This window comes from Charadrius vociferus, unplaced genomic scaffold, assembly GCF_000708025.1.
Source record: "Charadrius vociferus isolate BGI_N301 unplaced genomic scaffold, ASM70802v2 scaffold282, whole genome shotgun sequence".
Taxonomy (NCBI): Eukaryota; Metazoa; Chordata; class Aves; order Charadriiformes; family Charadriidae; genus Charadrius; species Charadrius vociferus.
The window spans coordinates 6,469,760-6,493,160 of NW_009647731.1; the positions used below are offsets into that span (position 1 = coordinate 6,469,760).

The window sequence follows — 23,401 nt, forward strand, 5'->3', positions numbered from 1 at the left end:
GCAGTACTGCCTTTGAGGAGGTCTCTGCTAAAAGCTGACAAATGACTGGAGCGATCGGAAAAAAAACAATAAAATGTTGCTTCTCAGAACAGAATGCGTCGAAATCACTGTCTCCCTGCAGAGAGGAAGGTGGTGGGCACCCGCAGGGGTGGGAGGCAGCGGCAGAGGGTACACACAGAACCTCACGGCCAGCCCTGGTCTTGCTGAACTCAGCTCCAAGTCACCCTCGTTCACATTTGTGTCCTTGTGTCACCTTTTCCTCGAGGGCACTGCTGGTATCTTTTTTTCCCCCGAGATGAGGAATTTTTTTTTCCTCTTCCATCCTTAACCACCAGTGCAACATGCAGAAGGAAAGGCAAATACAGTCAAATTCAAATGCTAAATGGCAAAGCTTAGAGGTTTTAAAAAGTGTTTGGTTTATGTAAGTACTTATTGGGAACTGGCACAAACAAGTCACTATCTGCTCTGAGATACCAGAGCAGATGTGACAGAGTGGAAAAGCCTCTTCCCTGCCAAAGTATTTGCTGGAGATTCGATAACAAGGTGCCATTGTACACCAGCGGGTAAAGGTTCAGAGTAGGAAGGGGGAAGAGAAGGCACCCGGGCGGTGCAGGGCTCTGCCTTCGCAGGCAGCGGGTAGAGCTGGGTTACCTTCAGCGGGAAGGCGACGAGCTCGCCTGTGCCGTTTTCCTTATCTGCAAACAGCGACAGCCCGCCTCGTCCCTCGTTTCTGCCAGAGGGCTGTAAGCTCCTTCTCGCTTTCCTATGCGCTTCTGGGAAGAGCATTAAATTCAGCACTCCATTTGCACATTTATAATCTGGACCAACATGTGAAACTTAAAGCACAAGAGCTCCATTTTCTAATATTTGTGCTGACAAACTTTCAAGGATTCCCATGAATTTCATTCACCTCTGTCAGTTTTCCCCTTAGACACTAATACTGTGTTTTACAAATACTGAGTGTTTTGCAAACACAGCTGAGTTGGAATGGCAGGTATCGAATATGATTTCAAATTGCATCACTATAAATCCTAAAGATATAAAGCATTTCAAAAGACGCTCTTACTTGTTTTGATTCTAAAACGAGGAGCAGCTGGTTTTCTGGAGCTAAGGGAGGATGGGCAAGTTTGGGCTGCATTCTCTTGTTCTCAAAACTTACCTGTTTTCAGTCCCCTACCAAAGAAAACTCACCAAAAATTATTCAATAGTCACAGAAAATGCATCAAGGCGATAACTACATTTCTAGTCTGACACGGTAACAAGTTTCCTACATATTTTCCCTATGTAGTCTTCAAATTCAAAACACAGTCTCAGTGCAAATCAATCCCAAATTGCTTGAGAGTGTATCTGAAGTCACGCGATCTTAAAAACGAAACAAACTTAAATGGCAATTTTATCTTAAAAGCCTTTACTAAGCACAGATGAGTGGACAGGTTTGATCAGATACGAGAAATGCTTTAACCATCCCAACGACATCTCAGGTCCCTTCTCCACTCCACATAACTACCAATCATTATTTCACTTCAAGGTTTAAAAAGACACCCGGCACCTTCAAGCTCCCTTTAGTTGTCCGTATGCCTTTATTTTACAATGTCTTTGGACTTGCCTGCCCAGAAGCCTCCTCCGAGGTGACCGTGGGCCACAGGCGCTCGTAGCCGCTCTCATTTATCACAGCCGGCCTGCAAGCCCTTGCCTGAGTCAGCACAGCCAGGGAGCTGCTTTCCTCCTCTCCCCTTTTCGAACAGTGTTGCTTTTAGCTCATTTATCTGCCTATTGGGGCGATATGTAATCAGAGCAGGAGTCCTGATGGGAAATACAAAGTGATTCTTTAGAGTGGTTGGCTTTGAAAACCATTCCGGGCGCTGATCAAGCGAGTGTCACAGCTGCCCCTCTCGCTTGCTTTGCCTTCTGCCCTGAGCCTGTCAGCACTAGGCACGCTGGAAGAGGCGCCGGAATGTTCACGGGCCCATCCTGCTTTAGTAAGATCTGGGATTATTTATGTCAGCACATGACACTCATTTGACGTGAAGGTAAGACACAAACTGACTCATTCACCCCACTGTCCAGGGCACTCTGGTCCAGTCTTTCTATAGCACAATGGAGACCAAAAAGCCCCATCTACTGACTTTGAAAAAGCGGTACCTTCGCTGTAGTTAAGAGTGACCACTCTAAACCAAAATGATGAACGCTTTCACTCACGTATCTATAGTGCCAACACAGCCAAAAAAACGAGAAACACATTCATTCCTTCATTACAGAAAGTGGAGCCACTCCCCAAGTCCTGATTAATTCCACCAGCACAATAATGCTGAAATCAGGTTTATTGTAGGTCTGTTCTCCCCGACAGACTTAACCTGCTGCGATCAGAGCGCCGTCCCTTGGAACAGCCTAGAAAAGAGAAAAGGTCCTGTTATAAATCTTCCCAGGAAATTCTCGTTTAATTACATTGTTTTCCCTATCTGCTTATTATATCCTCCTAGGTAATCTAAGCAACTGAATCCTGTTATTAATCTGCTTCCTTTACAAGAAGGAGAACAAAAATAATAATTTCTTCCTGAATTTGGATTCTGAAAAGACCTGTTTCCATACAAAGGAGGCGAAGTAACTGGCTAACATGAAGATGTCCTAACATGAAGGTGGACGAAATGCTGCAGAATTCAAGTCTACTCACAAAAACCAGCTGGTAGAAGTGGAAACACAAACGATAAAGAGGGAGGGACGAAAGCAACCAGCGAGCTGACGCAGGAATACCTACAGCAGAGCAGGAAACTGGAACCAGACCCCAGCACACAGAGACAAAAAAGGAACCCAGCACAAAGGCCATTGCGCTCTGCTGACTGAAGCGAGCCTATCGGCATCTGTTCCAAATCAGGACGCTATTAACTGGGTCAGTCCAGCAGATGCCAATGTCAGTGTCTTCCAAGATACGTCATTTTTGTGGTTAGTTTCAGAAATAAGTTTGCTTTTCTGTAAAAAAAAAAAAAAAGACAAAAAACCAAACCCAACCCTTCACTCTGTGTAACAGGGTAGAAACCGAGAGCAGAAGTAAAGAGGCAGAGAGAGGCAGCAGGTGTCTCGCACCTACCAGCTGCAGTGTAACACCACCAGTGCCCCGAGAGCCCCCACACAGACTCATTCACAGCAGAAATACTCATTCTTGAAAACGCAGCCATGGAAGCAAGAGGATGTCAGAACTGTGATTAAGTTTTCTGACTTTGGGGTGCTTACTCCAGCCCCTCATACTTGGTGCAAAATTAGGCAGGAAAAAGACTTGGAAGGCCAAAACACCATGCATTATTCCCCAACGACTGAACTCCTAGAAGCATTTGCCTGCCAAACAGAATCCTCAAATTTGCTCCGACTTGTGCAAGGCATTAATTCAGGTTTGGTGTTTGCAAGAGTTGTAAAAGATACTTTTTCACACACCTACTCCAAAAAGTTGTGGAATCTTAGGAATGAGTATGCCAATCTAAGACAGTTAGCGGTTCTTGCAATAAGGAGAGCTTTCATAATGCATTATGTAAAATAAAAACAATGCCATATTTCAGTGAACGTACTGAAAAAACTGTGAATCAGCGTAAGAACTCTTTTTTCCATCAGAGTTTGAGACAGTTATTTCTCTCAGAAGACAGAAATAAAACAAAGTGAATTCACATTACAGAGCTCGTCACTGAAAGACAAGAATCTGTTTATACTTACACTGATCATTGAAGAAATGTTTTCCCGACCAAAAAATGGCATTGAAGTTTTCAGATGAGCTATTCTGGGGGGTTGGGAGATGATTTTTTATGCATGATGCAACTATTGTAAGTCCTAGGAGTTTGGAAAAGTTTTATTTCAGTGCTTATAATTATACTAGTGTGCCTGCACGCAACCACATACTTCAGTATCATAAAGTACCATACCAAGCAGATACAGAAAAAGCAGTGCTTTTCTGGTAGGATTTTCTTTTTAATCTCGTAGGATTCAGGGGAAAGAAATGCAAAATGAAACTTAGCTTTCTGCTGCCAGTACTAATATTTGTCTTTGCTTTTCCAGAATTCAAGTAACAAACCTGTACATGCAACCTCACAAACCCAAATGCATTTTAGGAGGCTAAATGGCGAGGAACCACTTCTGAGCTTTAACCATGTGCTGAGAATTTGCACTACCAGGATGCAAGAGCAATCTTATACAAGCAACATACACAGAATGTTCACCCAAGATATTACAGATTAGCAACTATAGTACTGAGAAGAAATGCATTTTGCAGAGAAAGAATGAACAGGCTTCATGTAGGTTCTTTATTTAAATAAAAAAAAACAAAAAACCAAACAAACCCCAAACAAAAAAAAACCCCACAAACAACCAGAAAATCTTGAGCGGAATGTAGGTAGCAATGTCTTTTATAAAAATCTCCAAAGTACATATGCTGTAAGAGCCCAAGCCAATCCTCTCTCACAAGGTAAATTTTGTTTATAATATTTAAATCACAATAGCCGGTTCTGCCCTCCTGAAACGAGCTTCTCTGAAGCCTGAATCGGCAGCATGTGACATAAGCTTAGTATCATCTCATTTATGACAATAACTTCTTTTCAGAAATAATTAACCTGGAGGCGGCTTCTCCCCCAGCATTATACATCTGAGCATCTCCATAATCTGAGGAAAATTAAGCACGGGGAAAAAGGAGTAAGATAAAAATAACCTGAAATACACATTTGCAAAAAAGTTGCTAAATTATGGGAAAAATAAGCAGTAAGTACATGAGAAAGCAAGGTACCTTCCCTCCCTCCCCGCCCCCCCAATTCAGCTTCCTCAGGAGAATGGCATCTTAGTCCTCCCTAACGCTCGCTCCGTGGAAAATGGAGCTAAATAAAACTCACAGGAATTCACAATTCCCACTCCAACCTACCTCCTCTGAAATATATATTCTTCCTCATATTTATTTATGCCTACTGCCCTCAACCATCCAGTCTCTAAAATGCTTCTCCATCAAGCTTCTGGCTCTCCAGTCCCCAACATTTACAGTGGGGATGATTTTCTGTGGCTTCAACCATTGAACAAAACGCTTCATTTCCAGGTAACTGCTGTGTTCACTGTAAGGAATCCCTGAAATGAAACAAATCACAGCGATCTTTCAGTCAGCTTCTTGCCAAAATACTTTTGCAAGCCTTCCAGCTAAGAAATATTTTAGATAATAATATTGTTTTAAACTCATATTGGAGATCTAAAGTTTATAGCTAAGGTAAAACAAAAATCCAGATTTTCCTTCTGGAAAAGTTACCTTGCATTAAGTTACCAAGTCATTCATCAGTGCAAAATGAGCGACCCCAAGCATTTGGTTAAATGAACATTAAAGTTGTAAGAGATTCAACTCCACCCACCAATAAAAACTGAGAGGAAGAGGAAAACCCACAATCTCTCAAATGAGTGAAGTATGGAATGAAATCTTGGTGCTGGAACTGCACTGCCACCAGCACCAGTTGGGCCAAGATTTCATCCCTGAAGCCTCTCCATATACATCAGATAAAAGCCTTTATTTCCAAGAGGAGGACAGGAGCAAAATGTATGTAAAAATCTGCATTGACAGTGTGCTCGATTACTCAGTTCACAGATTTCTCCTGGAGAGATCCATCTGTTCAGTTTATCAACGAGTTATCAGAAAAAACATTAGTTAAAATGAACAGTAGGAGTTTCCAGAATAAAAATATGAAAAGCATCCACACAAAACTAAATACACTGAATCTTTACCACTCTTATACCATATATGGTGATCTTTCCTCTTGTCTGAGGTTTGATATCCAGCAGAGAAAGGCATGAATCAGAGTAGGTCCACCCAGTAGGTTTGAAAGCCAACACTTGGTCAAAATTCTCAGAAAACTTATTCAAGTGATCTTGCAAGCCCTGTGAAAATAATATAGCGTACACTTAATCCCATTAAATAGCTCATTAGTCTAAAGGTCGGGGATTTCACGATGGACAAACTTCAGCCTAAATTTTATTTTCATGTTTTGATATGAACTTTTTTATTTTAAATACCATCTGCCTTGAAATTATTAATGATAAATACTTATATTTGCAGGGCACCTTGTACCTTAGGATCTCTATTCTTCATCTGAATAAGCACATATTAAACAACTACACATTACAGATCAGAACACATACGACATAATCCCATCATCTTACAGATTTTGCTCTCCACATCATTCATTTCCTCCTCTCAGCTGGAGGCCAGCACTCTTGCAGCTGAGTGGTGATAGAAGATGGTGAAAACCTGCTTCAGTGCAAAATCATCTGTTTAACTGAAAGTGCCACTGACATCTGCTTATGCCCAGAAGCGCTCAGAGTTAATTAAGTAAGCTACCCAAAACACTGCAGCAAGCCAGTGCATGAGTTGAGCATTGCTCTGAGCACCAAGCCATGTTCTACCACATCTCCATTCTCCATGATAGGAAGGAAACCACCTCTCATCTGTTCACTCTAACAAAAATTAACTTGAAAAAGTTTCCAATTTGGCTAACTTAGCCTTTGATGTTGTTTAAGCTAGAATCGGGAAAAGGATGAGAGGGAAATATAAGGAATGTACAATCCTATTCCTGGATAAAGTGAAGTCAGTATTATTTCAAACCAAAAATAGAAAATCAATTTCACGTGTCCTGTATAAAATCTCAAAGGCACATTCTCCATTTGAAAGCCCTACAAGATTATACAATTTAAAATCCTAAACTTTGTATCAGCAGCAGGAAGAGGAATACAAAATAAAGACTGATTAAAAAAAGGTGGGAAGAAGGGGATAGATAGGCTGTGACAGAACACTAACCTACCTGTCAGATACTTGAAAATTATTAAGCAGGGAAGCGGAAAGCTGCCTGTGACACTGACACTTTTAATAGCACCTTTAGTACAATGTCCAGCAGCAACATAGAGAATCCATCAAATGAAGCACATACAGGAACAACAAAAAAACCCTACCACAACACAGGTTTCATTCAGCAGTAGGAATTATGGCTAGCTGCCATGACTCTTTATACACTGCAAATGCTCAGTCCTCACTAGATTAAAGATGTAACTGTAACAGTCTAATTCTCCTTCACACTTCATTTTAGTAAGATTAACACATCTTAAGGTAGTAATTCAAATATTTGCTCCCCTTGCTTTAATGAAATCTAAATACAGTACTTCAAATGCAATGATTATTATATTAACTAATGCCAATCTGCTTTCAAATTTCGTTATAAATCAAGGGTGCAACATTCACATTAAGGATGCAGTTTCAATCTCATCAAAAATTATTTGTGCGTTTCAGTCACAGGTACTTTTGAAAATCTCACCTCAATGCTAATACAAGACATTACTGAGCTAAGGAACATAAAAGAGGTGCACAGATCTTAACACCCCAGGTCTCTGCAAATCTTCCACTGCATATTCAAGTGGCAGAAGCCTCAATTTTCGACTATTACAAAAAATTGTTTGTTGCAAAAGAACCACACATGCATTTTAGAAAAGATGGCCTCTTTCCACAAAAAAAAAATAAACCACAGTGTTTATTTATAACAAGTCTACTTTAAATTCACATTCCAATTTCTTTTTTTTTATTGCTTTAGCCAACACTATTCTAAACCTTCATCCTTTTAAAATGGAAAATATATTTCAACCGCCTTCAATCACCATGACAGCCTGTTATCTACAGTGTCACTAAAGTCAGCAGTATATGCAAACAGATTCCATAAGGTACGAGAAGACTCAAACAAGATTAAATATTTAATTTACAATCAGCCCTAACACCACTGAAACTCATCTGGCTTATTCACAAACAGCTATTCATCAGTACACGCAGCAATCCCTGTATTTTCCTCAATAAAACCAAGTATTGCAGTGAAATACATCATCTGTATCAAGTACACTTGCAATATTGCAACAATTCAAGTTTTATTTTTATAAATATTTTAATTTAAAAATCATACATATAATTTTTTTATTTGTTTTTTAAATTTGTGTAAATGTTATCGATTAAGACTATCCAGAACATTAATCTAAAGCATGTCATCTTACTTTAGATGCAGGCAGCACCTGAAGAAAGTTTGATATCAACTCCTAATAAACAAACTCCTCAAGAAAGCCATAGGGGAAAAAAAAAAAACCAAAAAAAACCACAACACAAATGAACCAAAACCCCCTCATCCAATCCAACAATAATACAACACCACAAAAAGCTTATTCCTCTGCCACTGCATTTTCACTGCCTCTGATCCCCTATAGCTTGTTCTTTCTAGTTTTACCCTTCAGACTTCACGCATCTTAGCCAAACACTCATTTCAAGTACTGGTTCTTTGCAAGGGGGCAGTCCTAAGGCCTGGATAAAATACCTGAAGTCTGGTGGTATCTGGCCAGGTATTCAACATTATGAAGGGGACCACTTTCATCCTAACTACAGATCAAGACTATCTATATGAATTTATAAAGCAGAAAATACATGCTTTCTTCTCAAATTTGAATTTGTTTCTTCAACAGATTTCTGGGACAGTGATGCAACTCCTGATGCAGAGATAGAAAATCACCTAGAATTTAATATTCAAATATATTTTTGAAGATAAAAAGTGATGTAAACATTCAAGCCAGGTAGCACAGTTTCCCTTACTGTGGCTGGATTCATACAGAAATGTGCCCATCTTGACACAGACAGCTCAAGCAGAAAAGGGAAACGCACCACACATTGTCACCAAGCCTTTGGCTAAGTAAAGATCTAGGGTATAACACATATTTTGAGGATGCTACAGGTCTACAAAAATCATCTTTTCAACCTGTCAAAAAAACAATCACTGATCCACCTGTTTTTCATAGTGAATTCAACACAAGTATGGTCACTATGCATTTTTGTTTACTTCAGTTCTAGGTAGAAGGTGCCAACATTAGTCTTTAAACGCTGGCAACTAGGGGAAAGAGAGAGAGGTTTCTGCACTTTTCTAAGAGCCTGTGGCTTTTAGGCGAATGACGCTCTCTGCTGAATCAATACAGCATTTATAAATCATACATGAACAGCTAATCTAGTTCTTCACAAATAATAAAACAGCTGACTCCAAAATGAAAAAATATGCTTGGTGTTAGACCTGAAAATCAACATTGAGAAAAGCAGATTTCACATAGCCCCAAAATTGGAATTAAACAGCTGGACAATGCCACCAAAAGGAAAAAATATTCACAACATAGAGACTGCAAAAATACTTCTAAAATTCCTGAATATGCATTCAAAAAACCCACCAGTTTTATATAAAAAAAATCATAACATTGTCCAGCAATCTGGAGACTCAATGATGTGGGAAAAAAAAGAAAAGCCCCTGATGCCTGTTAACAATTATCAACATTTACCGCAAACTAGGCTTCAGATGTGGTGAGGACATGTAGCTTACACAGCTTTTTTTGTTCTTTATCTAAAAAGAGACCAGAGAATTTTTTCAATAAAAGGCAGAAGAATCACGCTACAGTTCTTAAAACTATCAAGCCTGGAGCACAGACAGATTCAGGTTTTTTTCTATTAGTAAAGAGCAGAACAGGCAAAAAAAGGATATAAAACTGGGGCTTCTAGGGTATACTATAATATACCATCAAGGTTTGGCTATTTGCATTCGACTAAAAAGGCAACTGATGGACAAGGTCACAGATGTACTCAATTTACTAAATAAGGACTGAAATTCAGCTTTTGACTGAGAATACTCCCATCAGGATTTCATGGATTTGTAGGTTTGCAGCTAAAACTACATGAGCAGGAAATTAGCCCAAATTTATAAGCAGGATTGTGTTTTGAAGTGGGGCTAGGGATCAAATAAAAGAGAAGAGGTAGGAGAGAACCAGAAGATAATGAAGACATTGGCATTCAGTGATGAGGATCACTAAAAAATTCTGTCTTTCCCAGTAATGAGCCAGTAATTCAGGACAAAACCTGTATAATCCAGCAGAAGACAAAAACATGCAACTGGAGACAATGACATCAACATTTACATGGTCTGTAAAAACAGGATATCATTCATCATTCTTTAACTAGAATGAGACTGCAAGTGATCAAATAATTTGTCCTTAAGAATATTGTCTTTTCTGAGGTCACGTTTACTGATTCTGCTGGAGCAGAAATAACATAAATAGTTACATAAACTCATATGAACTCATCTTTAAGCATTTAACATTCTCCACATTTTACTGATACTACATTTCACCTGGGCACTCATCTAGCTACTGACCTCATCGGATGTTTAGCACTCTGGAAGCCTACCTAGCATGCCTAATTAACATGGACACAAAATTACCTATAAGACCACATTCCAACAACTTCACACATGAAGTCAAAGCCCCAGCACAGAGGGCCTCAGCTGTTACACCAGGACTCTCGTCCACTAGACCAATGTGCTTTTAATCTTTCCTGCCCTTTCCAGGGTCCAGGCATCACTTTTGGCACGCTGTAGATTTGTCTAGAAACTCCTGTTCTCAGAGATGAGACTCAGCACATGAAACAACTGCTCTCTGAGAAGTAAGGCTGTGTAGACATCTTTGTGGTACAATCACATCCTCTGCCTGAAAGTCCAGTTATGCGAATATGCCATACACGCTGGGACACGTGACAGCAGAATCACATAACAACCCAAAAATCTGCAGAAGAAACTAAAATACATTACTGTTTAAGAAAACACAACACATTAAAAATAAATCCATACACATTTCCATCACTCATTTTCTGCCCCACCATGGAAAAGATTATAGAACAACATTGAAACGTTAAGATATCAAGTTCTATCTCCTGCAGCTTCCATCCAAATTGTATAGCCTCTTTTTCTCCTTTTTAGGTCAACTCTGACCTTGACTGGTCCTGCAGCTAAATACCATCTTGCTCTGAAGGATTTGCTTGAGATGGCACAGCAGGCCTGAAGCAAAGCAGGAAAATGAATCCAAGTCTGTAAGGTGTAAGTGGCCACTGTTTTTCTCTTTCTTCCAGGTTACCTTTAATCTAGAGCCTGCTGCTTTGCCTTAATGCCATTGTGTATTTTGTAGTCTATTTAAAAAAAAAAACAACCAAACTTTCTTTCCCCCCAGGAATTAGTCACCTTTCCTAAGAAATTTCCACAAAAACTCTCAACACCAAACACCCACTGTCTCAAATCTCGACTGAAATGTGCATTTGAAGTCAACGTAAATGAAACAATATCTTAAAAATAAACTGTTACTTGCTTTTGCTACAAGTATTAGAGAAGATGTGTGGAAAAACAAAAGCATGTGTATATGAGGTATCTTTCAATTCATTCAATGAGTGTATTTGTTTATGTGTGAGTTTTCACTGATTTTCAAGTATCCTTATCTCCATTCAAATCTTCAGCACAGAAGGAGATAGAGTATTCTTTTAAAAGATGAAAATATGATTATAAATACACGGAAATTGAACTGAGAGGAACATGGAGAACACTATTCCTTTTTTAATCAAACACCAGTCTAGAAGTTGGCTGTGTTCACAGGCTGCCTCAAAGCAGAGAGACTCACACGCAGAAACGCCTTTGTCGTTTCCTACATCATACCAGGTAAAAGACAGGCTGAAAACAGGGACTGCATGTCACAATATATTAATTGCTAATAGGACAGATCCTGCAGTCATTACATAAATCTACTTCAAAAAAGCTCACAAAGAGCAAGCCTTTGAACAAACCTCATCTTATCTTGTACAAGCACCGCATTGAAGTGAAATTACACTTTCTGTGCATCATGTTTGGAGACAGATATTAATGTTTAATTGCATTTCATTTTCAATGTATTGCTACATGTCAAAACTTTACTAAATAAATATGATCTGACAAGAGCTTAAAAAATACCAAACACAACACTGGTTGGGAGAAGACAGCAGTAAGATTAGCCAGCAGGTTAATCAACAGAGCGTATTTTCTGAACTTACCTTAAAATTTATTTGCATCATGGGAAGAACATGAAGCAAAGTACCATCCCAGTCCACACTGATGAGAGAATTAACAGCTGCTGACTCCAAGCACTGCAGTGTTTTAAACTTATCACGGGACATACTTGCTTTTGAGCCCAGAACTTCAGCAATTGCTTTAAGATTAATTGGGAAGAAATCAGATAAAGAAAATTATAAGAGCTCATTTTTTTCCTTGTTTTGGACATATTCCTACTTATTGCACTGGATCATTTTTACTACTAAAAAAAAAAATCCATATTCAACAGGATACAGTGTTTCATATTCTAAAATTAAGAAGAGAAACCTGTAATGGCTGTTAAAAAACTCTGGCTCCTACGATTTAGCACCAGAATTGTGTATGTCAATTGGAAAAAGGAGAACAGAAGTACATTCATAAGTTCTAAGTCATATTTCTTTGCTCGAATGTTACCGAGGTGAACTGGTATTTATTCCAAAAAAGCCAAACACACATGCAGTTTTTGGTATACCCGACAAACAGCCCACATTAAAGACAGAGTACATTTCAGTGAAAGTAAATCTTGTATGGATGACTTTAAATATACTGAGAAGCACAAACGGTACACAGCTGCCTCCTCTGGAGTATACATTTGAGCAATCGTGCTGGTTTCTAATGCTGTAATCAAGTGAAGCACAGCACATAAGATTTTCATTAAGTCAGAAAAGATGTGTTTTGGTCTAGGGAATGCTTTGTTAAAATTGATTTCATTAAAACTGATTACTATAAATATTTAGGAAAATACTTAATATAAACCCGGAAGTAAAAACTGTTAGCAAAATAGAAGTTTAAGAATAATTATATCACTTTGCTGTTTCTTGACAACATGAGATTATTAACACACAAAAAAGACCTAATTCATGTTTTTTTAATTGCCAATAGCAATTTTCTCACCACAATTGAATAAACAGGTTCATTCATTTAGTATCCAAATTGGCCTTCTGTATATTTGGGGGGGTTGCAAACATGGCAGAAAAATATAGCTTTCAGAAAGTTAAAACTTTAGAAAACTAAAAAACTAGCAGCAGGATTATTAAACTTATTTCATTTCTTTACACAACATCTGACCATCAAGACTAAATGATCCTTTACATCTTCAAGAAAAAGGTCTTTTAACATTGACTTAGATATTTATTTAGTTATCTGATCCAGTACGCTTCTTTTACATACCTAAGAAAACTTTTTCTTTTCCAATGGCATAGGTGCCACAGACAACTAGAGTACGCGGGTTTAAAGTCACTGTCTCAAAGGCAGTATTGACAGCAAACTGGATAACCTCTTGTTGAGAAGGAAAAGTATATTCAGGACTACAGTATCTGAGGCATGGAAACAAGACATATCACTTCGTTACAAAGGATAGAAGACATCTGAATTTACCAAGGCGGCCCTCAAAACTGCATGCATACAATAACAAAGTAATGAAAAAGACGTTATCCTTCTATATACTTTCAGTCTACTTGAAATCTATTTATTAGAAACCACTGAGGTGCTCAGATGAAATTGTTGCAATAGAATTTACGTTAAATATATCAGACTTCTCTCTACAACTATTCACTTGTCTGACACTGACACTCAATTCTGCAGTTTTCTCCTCTATAAATACCAAGCCCTCTTTCAAGCTAGATATTTGTATCGCGTACTAATTACATCCTTATGTCTATTTTTTGTCATGCATACAAACCATAACATAAGGCATTATTCATTTGCAGAAACATATGGAACAGAAGTAAAAGACTACAGCTGGGCATTAGTCATCGTACACAGAAAAACAATTTTATGTACATGAGTCAGACAAAGGCGTAATGAAAACCTAGCCAACTGATTTAACCACTTGGCATTCTTTCACTCTTTGAATTCCCCCACACCCCTTTTCATAACTGAGTTGAATACACCAGTATAAGACCAGCGTTCCCTGAACCTCTTGTTTCGGACCTGACCACAATGCATGAATTTTGACACCCAGAATTTAATACCACTTATAAATAATAAGGTCATCTCAGCAAATACTTCAGCATCTTTTCCACCACGCACTTTTATTCTCTCTCATGTAACAGCACAACAGATGAACAAGCCAGACATACATGGACTTTCAATAAATACCTGAGTTTATATAACACTAAATAGAGTTAACTAAGTGTTAAAACAGTAATATCATTTATACCTACATTTACTGGGATCCTACAAAGTCTTACTAAACTGAGAAGAGGGTTATATTTTGAAAAAATTAAACACAACTTACGTGGTATCAAGGTACAGGGTGTGGACTTGTTGACCAATCAAAGCAGGGTAGCGCTCCATTGAAGGATCTGCCCTGAAGTCTCCTGTGTGCAGAATAACAGTTCCACTCGGTAGATGAAAAAGGATCATTGTTGCACCTGGACAACTGAAACAACCAAACAAAAACCCCATACAAATTATGTTAGATCTCTATACTTATAAAACCTTACAAGATACACCACCCTTCAGCAGCAAGGTGTGCAGAACAGCTTTTTAAATCACAGCTGCTATGCGGCCTAATTTAGCTAGAAATTCACAATTTCTAAAGGAATTCTAAAGCTAACCTTATGACTGTAGACAATCTAAACTTGAGTTCTCAGCTGAGATGGAGGAAAGAGAAAAAACCAAACACACCAACACTAAAGTAATCAAGCATTAGCTTTCTTTTTGGGATGCTCCGTCTTCTTCCAGGTATGACAAAGATGCTGCCTCAGTTACAATCTCTGAAGTTCTATTACTTGATTTTAAAGGGGAAACAGCAAACCAAAGAGAAGCAGCATTCTTATTCAGGAGAAAAAGAATTGTATTCTTGCAGATGCATCCCATTCCTGCAGGACTTACTGAAGTATTTCCTTTTAAATTCTGTTTGCAGATTTTAAACATTACCCTGCTTCCAGAATTCCCTGGTTATAAATACAACTCTCTTATTGGCTACAGCAAAGCCATTGCACCTTCTGCAGTTCCTCACCAAAGCTGTCTGCAGGGCAAGTGTTCAGACTGGAAAACCAGAGTGGGACTATTCTGGACATGAATCATCTGTAAAGGGTAAATGAAATCTCAAAAAAAAGGGAAAAACTGGCATGAATCAGAGCTAAAAATGACAGAATTGGTGAATTCTCCAAGAAGTTGAACTTTGTACCTAAGGTTTATATGCCTTTTAAATTGAAGCAGAGGATGAGAGAGACAAACAGGAAAAGTGAGAAATGGCCAAATTACATAAGCAACGAGGCTTCCTTCATTCCCAGAAAGGGTTCTCAAAGGACTTCATGGAATCTTATCTCTCCAACTATAAACAAATCCTAAGATAAGTAATATTCAAACCAGCTGTGACAGAGTGCTGCATTTCAATATATACTTCAGGGGAAGGACTTTTCCTCTAGCCCATAGCCAAATAAGGTACCAAGAGGCAGAACAGCAAGAGCACAGGACGGGAAGTCAGTGCTACTTAACTTTAAATCCAGTGTCACCACACAGTGCCAGTGTAACATTAGATAAAAATCTCACCCTTTATCACTGAATTCGGTAGAAGTCTTGTTGCACATTTCAACAGGCTTTTCTTTAAAGTTCAGTTTTCAAAATGTTGGCTAGGTTTTCTCTCCCAGGATCCAAGGGACTACATTTTTCTTTAGCTGAAGATTTCAGTATCTTCAGTTGAAGATACAGAAATCTAACATATTTGATTATAAAATATAGGGAGTCCCCAACTAGACACCAAAGTCTAAAGTGTCCAGACCACTAGAAGAATCATTCAACCTCTCAACAAGGTTAAAAATGATGGAGCGGTGTGTGGTTACCATTATGTACTCATTACAACAACAACAAAAAGTTCAGCTAAAATTATCAAAAAGGCCTAAGTTTCATTTTCAAAAAATAACTATTTCAAAAACTAACTACTTGCAAGAAACTGAGGCTCCTACATGCCTAATTCATTTCTGAAGTGAAAATGCATGTTATTAAGCCACCTCAGGAATCTGAAGTATTTTCACCCTTATTTTTTCAGATCCACTGAAACCTAAAAATCATGAAAACAAACTGTATCTGTACACCTTTTTATCTTTAATATTCTATACATACAAATATTTCACAACCAGTGCAATGATACATACTGATTGGCATCGAGCAACAACACTTTTATCCCATTCACTATACATTCTGTGTCCATCGGCAGCACGTGGACGTACTGCTCTTTGACTCGAAGTTTGCTCTTCACCAGGTTGCCAGTTATCTGTAACAGGGAAAGGATTTAATATGGAATAGGAACAAAATCTAAAAAGAGCCTTTGTTTATTTTAGAAACAAAGGCTCTCAAAGCCAGATCGTCTGGCTTAGAGAGAAACTATGAGATCTTGGGTATAATCAAGCTTTTCAGTAGCATTTCACCTCTCAAAAAGCAAACTGAAAAAAAAAAGCAAACTTTCAAAACCCTGTCAACAGGTTATGGATTGGAATCAGAGAGGAGGCAAACAAGGGGTAATAACATCTATTACAGACTGCCAAGTCAAGAAGAGGAGCTGGGTAAAGCCTTCTTTAAACAACTGAAAAACTTTCCAGATATCAGGCCCTGGATCTTACCACAGAGGACTGCAGTCACCCCAACACCTGCTGGAAGAGCAACATGAAACATAAGCATTCCAGGAGGCTTGATGCAGGTTCTGGATGGGATGATTAGGCAAGGTACCCTACCACAGTATGAGTTATGAAGAGTTGGTTGGACATATGGCGGCCTTGGCCATTCCGCAGCCTGAAGCACAGGACCAGCTAAAAGTGAATGTGGAGAAAAGATGGCTGAGCTGTAACCTAATTTCAGGCTTCCATCACTTGAATAGAGTTATACAGAAGATGGAGCCCAATCCTTCTCCGTGATGCACACAAAAAGAACAAGCTACAGTCTCAAGTTGCAAAAAGGGATATTTCAATTGTATATTAGGAAAAAATTCCAAAGCGGGTAAGCACTGCAACAGGTTGCGAGGAGACTTTGTAGAATTTGGCCCATTTTCAAAATTTGACCAACAAAGGCTCTCTGCAGTCTGATCAAACTCTGAAGTTAGATCCGCATTGCACGGAGGTTGGACTACATGAGCTCTAGTGATCCTTTTAAGCCTGATTTTTTTCATGGTATCTAGACAGGGAAATTTCACCAATCTTCATCAGTCAAATCAGAATTAGAATTTCTTACAAGGGAAACCCAGATTCCCCTATATGTATCCACTATACCTAATTGACTCAACAATAGAACCTCTGATCTTCTATATACTTTCATCAGTACAAAAGTGATTATAGTTGTATATGGATTTCATAATATCTAGTAAACTCGGAATGCCTTACCTTATTACAGTAAATTGGAAACATGAAGTTTTTTGTTAGCCCACAATAGTGATCAGAGTGAAAATGAGTAAGGAAATAAGCTGTGCAGCCTTCAATTTCTCCATACTGGAAGGCATCAACTGTAAAACCAGTTCCTATGGCAAAGGAGGAAGAGAAGCCAGTCAGTAAACATGCATAGTTGAGAACTAGTTTTTGATTAGATGTTCCTTTTGTTCTTTTTTCTTTCTTCCCAAGTAAAAGGTAATACACCGTATACAGCTGAAGGAGCCATTTAAAGATAAGCATGGTTTGCATAGTCACAAGTCAAGTCACAAAAAGGATTTTCACTTATTAAAATAAAAATTTAACGAAGCGTCCACACACAAATATTTTCACAGGGCTCTCAGTTATGTTGTTCAGCTGCCATCCTATACAGATAGCAACTGGTTAAGCAAATAAAACACATTTATCTGTATTCAGCTGGTATTTTTGAAAGTTCACATAGATTAAAATCTAATATCAACATCTTAACACAAAATAAAACAGGTAACTACAGTTTAACACAATGCATTTTGCAACCTAACTGCAATTTTTCAATTATTCTACATTTAATATTAATCTTAAAACATGCTACCATATAATTACCAAGCAAGCAATCTGGGGTCTTCGAATATATCTGCTGAGATGAAATGTGACTGATTTGCCATTGTATGCTTTCAGTGAAGTGCCATTTGTATAAAGATATTGCATAAAGACAGCTGTATAGAAGACATCCATTTTCTCTGCAAATGTAATTTTTTAAAAATGCAAACATACTGAGAAATGTTCCTTTCACACTGGGTTTTACTGTCTTAAAACCACCAAATAGCGCATAGAACTAATTCATCTGATGGCACTCGAATATTTTTCATTTCATGTTACATAAATTTGCCAGATCTTCTAGGAGAACTAGAAATAGTTCTACTTACTTGAAGCTACAACTTCGAGTATTAGCAACTCCAAAAAAACATAGCACTCTGCTAATTAAAAATCACAACCCAAAAAATTCCCAAGTGTTTGAGAGGCACCAGACTCAAAACTTCAGGGAGGCTGAATTATACTAGGCCCTGGGGATAAATACATATCATTACCAACACAAAAATAAAGTCAAATATACTTCAAATGTAGCAAAAAAAAAAAAAAATCAGAACAAATATAATATAGATAATAACAAAGCAACTTTAAAATTGCATTGTAGACATAGGAGTCTGCTCTTCACATTTATTCTATATGGAAAATTCTCTAGGCCCATGGAACCCATGATACTGGTATAACCCCACAAAGAATTACAGGTCAGTCTTCAAGCAGGAGCTTGGCACTTAGGATCACTAACATATTTCTATTTGGCTTCCTCAAATATCTACCTAAGACTAAGACAGTCCTTTAGTGGTAAACAGAACTGTGAGGATTTGAAGCTTTTTAAGCCACCAATCCATCATCCTGTACTTTATGTAATTGCTTCAGGAGATTCTGGGAAATTCTTGGCTGTTTCTTTAGCTAAATTCTTCTGCTTGGTTTTCATTTCTTTGTTTTCACAGTTCTAGTACTCCACATTTCTAATACTCGTGAATTTCAAATACAAAATTAAACTGATTTTTTTTTTTAAACTTAGTATAAGGAAATAATTGCTACTGACAGCTCTATTTTCTGGCACAACTGAAGCAATGTAAACGATTCAATTCAGTAATTAGGAGTGAATATTAATAAGGGATATATTCAAAATCATTTAAGAAAGTAGATCGATCTTTCAATACTGCTTATGTTTTTCACTCTGTCAAAAACATGCAAAAGTCAATCCTTGAAATAACTTCCATGAGATAACTATTTCACTGTCCTTCGCTGATGAAGCCATTGTTGACTCTAGTTCTGCAATCGCCTTCTTCTGGAGATTTGCACCTACACCAGATTTTATCAACTTAGATGGAGGAAAGAAAATTCATTATGAGCTGTAGTTTAAATGGTTATGAAGAGTGAAGAATACTGAAGCCTAAAGTCAGGAAAAACAAATACAACACTCAAACCAAAATTAGTTAACCTCTACAAAAAGCAAGAGTTACCTCTCACCTGGTATTTTCTTGTAGAAAGGGCAGTGTTTTTTTCTTGTTCCTTCACCTGTAGTAGGTAATTCTTTAAATTTTTTTCTCCACCTTCGTTGGCCACCAGAACTCACATCTGCAAAGGCTCCATTTGCACTTGAACTTTCTACGACTGCTTCTACATCTTCCACAGACTCTTCAGCTTTCCTTTTTTGCTGTCTGGGCCTCTTTCCATTGGGAGTTACTGAACTTGGTATCTGTTTTCCCTCACTCAAATGAGTCTCTCCTTTGCTTTCCTCTTTTACTTTGGGTTTTAACCCAAAGAAAACACCAATGTCCATTTGTTTGAGTTCTTTGGCAGAACTGGATTTTGCATTCATACTTGCTAAAGAAAGACATGACACTGTTTTAGAGATGGGGCTGGGAAAGCAAACAGCAGCTGTATTAAGATTTCCTCCTTGCTTCACTACTGACTGCAAATTCTCCTGACAAGCTGTTTTTTCAATTGTATTGGCAGTCATTTTATCTGCGTTCGTCAAAATGTTACTTGGGTCCCTCAAAGTGATCCTTTTCTGTGTCAGAAGAGACCCAGTACCTTCTCTAAGTAGCAGTGATGACATCTCGGTAAAACTTGGGTATGCAGAATCCAGATCACAAGCACCGGTATCTTCTGACTTGGCGTTACCTGCTTCAGCAGCAGAAGAAATAAATTCTGGCTGTTCAGCCTCCTTGCAATTAAAAGGAAAAGAGGATCCACTGGCTAGCACCTCTTGCTGATGCTGATTGTCTACACATGCTGAATTACAGAACTTGCTGTTCATGTGACTCTGAGGAATAGTTTTTACACTATGATCTAGATGGTTCACTGTATTTATTTCCTCACAGTGGGTTTTTTTAATTATGAAATTTCCAATTTTGGTATGCTCATACTGAGGCGTCTGCTGTAAGAAAAGTCCACCAGATGATTTAAATGCCACAGAATTAGATTCTTCATCTTCAGAGTTCTGGACTTTGAATAATTTATTTTGTGATATTTTCACCTTCTTCTCCCCTTCCTCAGTTTCCTCTTCACTTTCCTCAAAAGTACTCAGTGGAGAATAAGAAATTTCACAGTCACTGAAGTCAGCTTTTGACTGTAATAGACTTGGCTGACTTGTATCTTTCTGACTACACAGGTCTTCTCCTGTTCCACTTTCTTGAGAGGATGCAATGTCATAAAATTCAAATTTACAACTATTATCTGTGGTCTGGGTAAGCTGACATGTCTGTTGAGGCTTTTGAACGTCTGGAAAAGAGGATGTATTTTCAATTATTATATTTAGAGACTTAATTTGCGGTGAACTCTGTACCATCAACATACAGTCATCACCTGGGGCATTTTTTACATGATTAGATGGATTCTCCTTCTGTGAAGTTTCCTCTACATGACTTGAGGAACAGCTGGGCTTTGCAGCAGTACAGTACGTCATCTTCTTCTCCAAAGCGTTTGCTGAAGAGTTCACAAGATAATCTCCTGCCCTGCTTGCTGCAAGTAGAAAATGGCTATAGCGCTTGTAGTGGGATGGAATGGTAGAAGTGCACAGTAAACCATCAGGACACTCTATTAAAAACAGTTAAACAGGGAAGTAATGTTAATATATTTGCAAATACAGTTGGCATAATTATTAAAATAAAAATCACACATGACACACAATTTAAAAGCTTTTTCTTATAAACGCAGCCATTGGAGGACAGAAGGCACAAGTAAAATATAATTTTCAAGCTGCCAAAAACTCGTGCCCTGAGCTGGCTAGAAATGAGAATGCTTCCAACCAGAAACCAAACAGCTGCTGCTACTACAGCACTATGCCTGAATTAATACAGCCCTCTAACAACCAGAGTATGTAACCTTGTTTCAATACTGTGCTAATGTAATCATATGGCTTCTAGTTTAGAATCGTCTCACATGCAAGCAATGAGCTGAGCAGTAGCACCAGAAAACACCAGTAGACATGTTTCAAAACAAACCAAATCTCAGTTTTGAATCAACCTGAAATTCCGTTTCAAATTGTTTGTGGGGTTACAGATTAAATAACTAACCAGCTAAATAAAAAGGTCATGTATTTACTTATGTGAAAAAAATTTATTCAGGATTCAGATGCCAGCAAAAAAAGCTGTGGATGTTCCCTAAGCCTTTTTTGTTGAGAGTTTGCTAGCCTAACTTTTGAGGATTAAGGTGAATGCAAAAATCAGTCAATCAGAAGGATTTTTCATCTGTTAATTATAGGAGTAAGAGATGGAAATGAGGTGTTAACACATCTGCCTTAAGTTAATACTACTGCCAAAATGGGGATTAAAGGGCTCACATTTCATTGTTCTGAAGAAGAAACTTCAAGGAAAGTTACAAAGATATAAAACCAGAAGTGACTCTGTTACCTAAACAGCCTTTACTCAAGTTTCCTGACTGTATGCTTTCTGTTTTTCAGAAGTTATGAGGTGTAGTAAGAACATACGTTGGATACCTGGGTCTGTTCAGACACAGTATTTCCCAAAGGAAACTGGCAACCGGAATGAGTCAGTTTTATTCCTCTCATACAGAAGTCAAAACAAAACTGTATTGTCTTACTAAACGGGAATGTTACTGTATAATTCTGTACAAAATTTCTAAAGCATACTGGATCATGGGCTAGCATTTCAAATAAATCAGCCTAACAGATTGATTTCAGTTTCCAACTGTCCGTAGACAACTGAACAAGTCACACAGGAACATGGATACAGGATAATAAAATTTATACCTAAGGAAAAAGAAATTTGGCGTCAGAAGTAGCAGCCTCTTAATTGAAGGAGGTTTTTCTGCTGACACTGACTTAGTAATTGAAATAGATTCCATTATGTTAAAATGGTAAATATGCACCTTCAATTTCTTCAATAAACTGCTGAAACTGGAGCTCGATAAACAACTATGAATCTTTATCGCTACTCTGCAAACTTTTGAGATTAGTTTCTCATATGAGATTTTCCTGTCAGATTTCCATCTTCTCCACAAAAAAAACCCCAAAAAATCTCATATGAAAATAATACTGATAAATTATCACTAATAACATTCTAAAAATCATACCAACTACCATCTCAGAATTTGAACTAAATATGAAACCCAAGGTTTACAGCAACATTATGCGAGGAACCTTTAACTTTTCTCTCAAGGCTTTTTGCGTACGCTGTTCATACCTTTTTCAATGGATCCTGGAGTATCCAAACATTCAGCAACGTGCCATCGAGGTGTCTGGACCAATAGCAAAGAGAAAGGCATCTGGCAGCTCGGACAGTATCCATCATGAACGGGCTTTGCATTTTGCGAGCTCTGTTCCGTCAGGCTACTCGCGCTATCCTGGGAGTGCACACTACCGTCATCTTTACTTTGATCTACATCCTGATTTGGCTCCGATCTCTGCTCGGGTTTCTGAAGCGAATCATTTTTTTCTACGCATTTCTTTTTATTTCTATTTCTCTTTCTTTTTGGCCTGCACTTGCCATCGCTTACTTTCTGCACAGGTGTAGAGACGCTCTCTGAATTGCTCTGATGCTTTTGCTTCCTAATGGATTTGTACTCCCAAATGTCCTCTTCCAATAAAGCGTCTTCAGACATGGCAACACATGAAATATTTTCCTTGCTTTTAAGCAACAGTTCACAAATCTATCTTTCCTTCCACTAATACGTTTTCTCTTCCCTCCCCCCTTCGCTATCTGAAGAAAAGCACCTGAACTCCATTTTAAAAAAGCAACACGGGGCCACAAACCAAACAGCAGTCCGCGATGGGACAGAAGCATGGTGGATCCTATCCTAAAAATAATCTCCTGAGCGCCTCTTTGAATATTGGCAGCCACTCCTCTCACCCAAACCCCGAGTCTGCAGGCTGCAGAAAGGCTGACAGGGTGACCCATTTCCCTCAGCGACCCCCCTCAGCAGCACTCAACCCGCCCCCGGATGGCGAAGCCCAGCTTAGCCCCGCTCCCCCGGCTGCCACCTCGCTGCCCCGAAGCGGGAAGATTTTAAAAGAAAACAACAAATCGTTCAGCTACAGGATCGCTGCCGGGCGTCACCACA

The 23,401-nt window shown here is 38.4% G+C and overlaps 2 protein-coding genes across 2 annotated transcripts in view; one reads left to right on the forward strand and one right to left on the reverse strand.

Moving 5' to 3' along the window:
- Window positions 1-4,858: 4,858 nt before the first annotated feature.
- DCLRE1A (DNA cross-link repair 1A) lies at window positions 4,859-22,942 on the reverse strand. The gene is made up of 9 exons (XM_009881570.1): window positions 22,525-22,942; window positions 19,346-20,917; window positions 17,264-17,397; window positions 16,046-16,164; window positions 14,182-14,325; window positions 13,113-13,258; window positions 11,906-12,060; window positions 5,742-5,883; window positions 4,859-5,088 (listed from the first exon to the last, which is right to left on the reverse strand). The coding sequence occupies exons 1-9, from the start codon at window positions 22,940-22,942 to the stop codon at window positions 4,922-4,924; spliced, it is 2,997 nt and encodes a 998-aa protein (XP_009879872.1). The 3' UTR covers window positions 4,859-4,921.
- Window positions 22,943-23,109: 167 nt separating this feature from the next.
- Window positions 23,110-23,401, forward strand: part of NHLRC2 (NHL repeat containing 2) — a 32,338-nt gene continuing 32,046 nt past the window's right edge. The window contains exon 1 of the mRNA XM_009881633.1: window positions 23,110-23,335. Within this exon, the coding sequence (XP_009879935.1) occupies window positions 23,110-23,335 (226 nt within the window). The remainder of the gene's footprint in view (window positions 23,336-23,401) is intronic.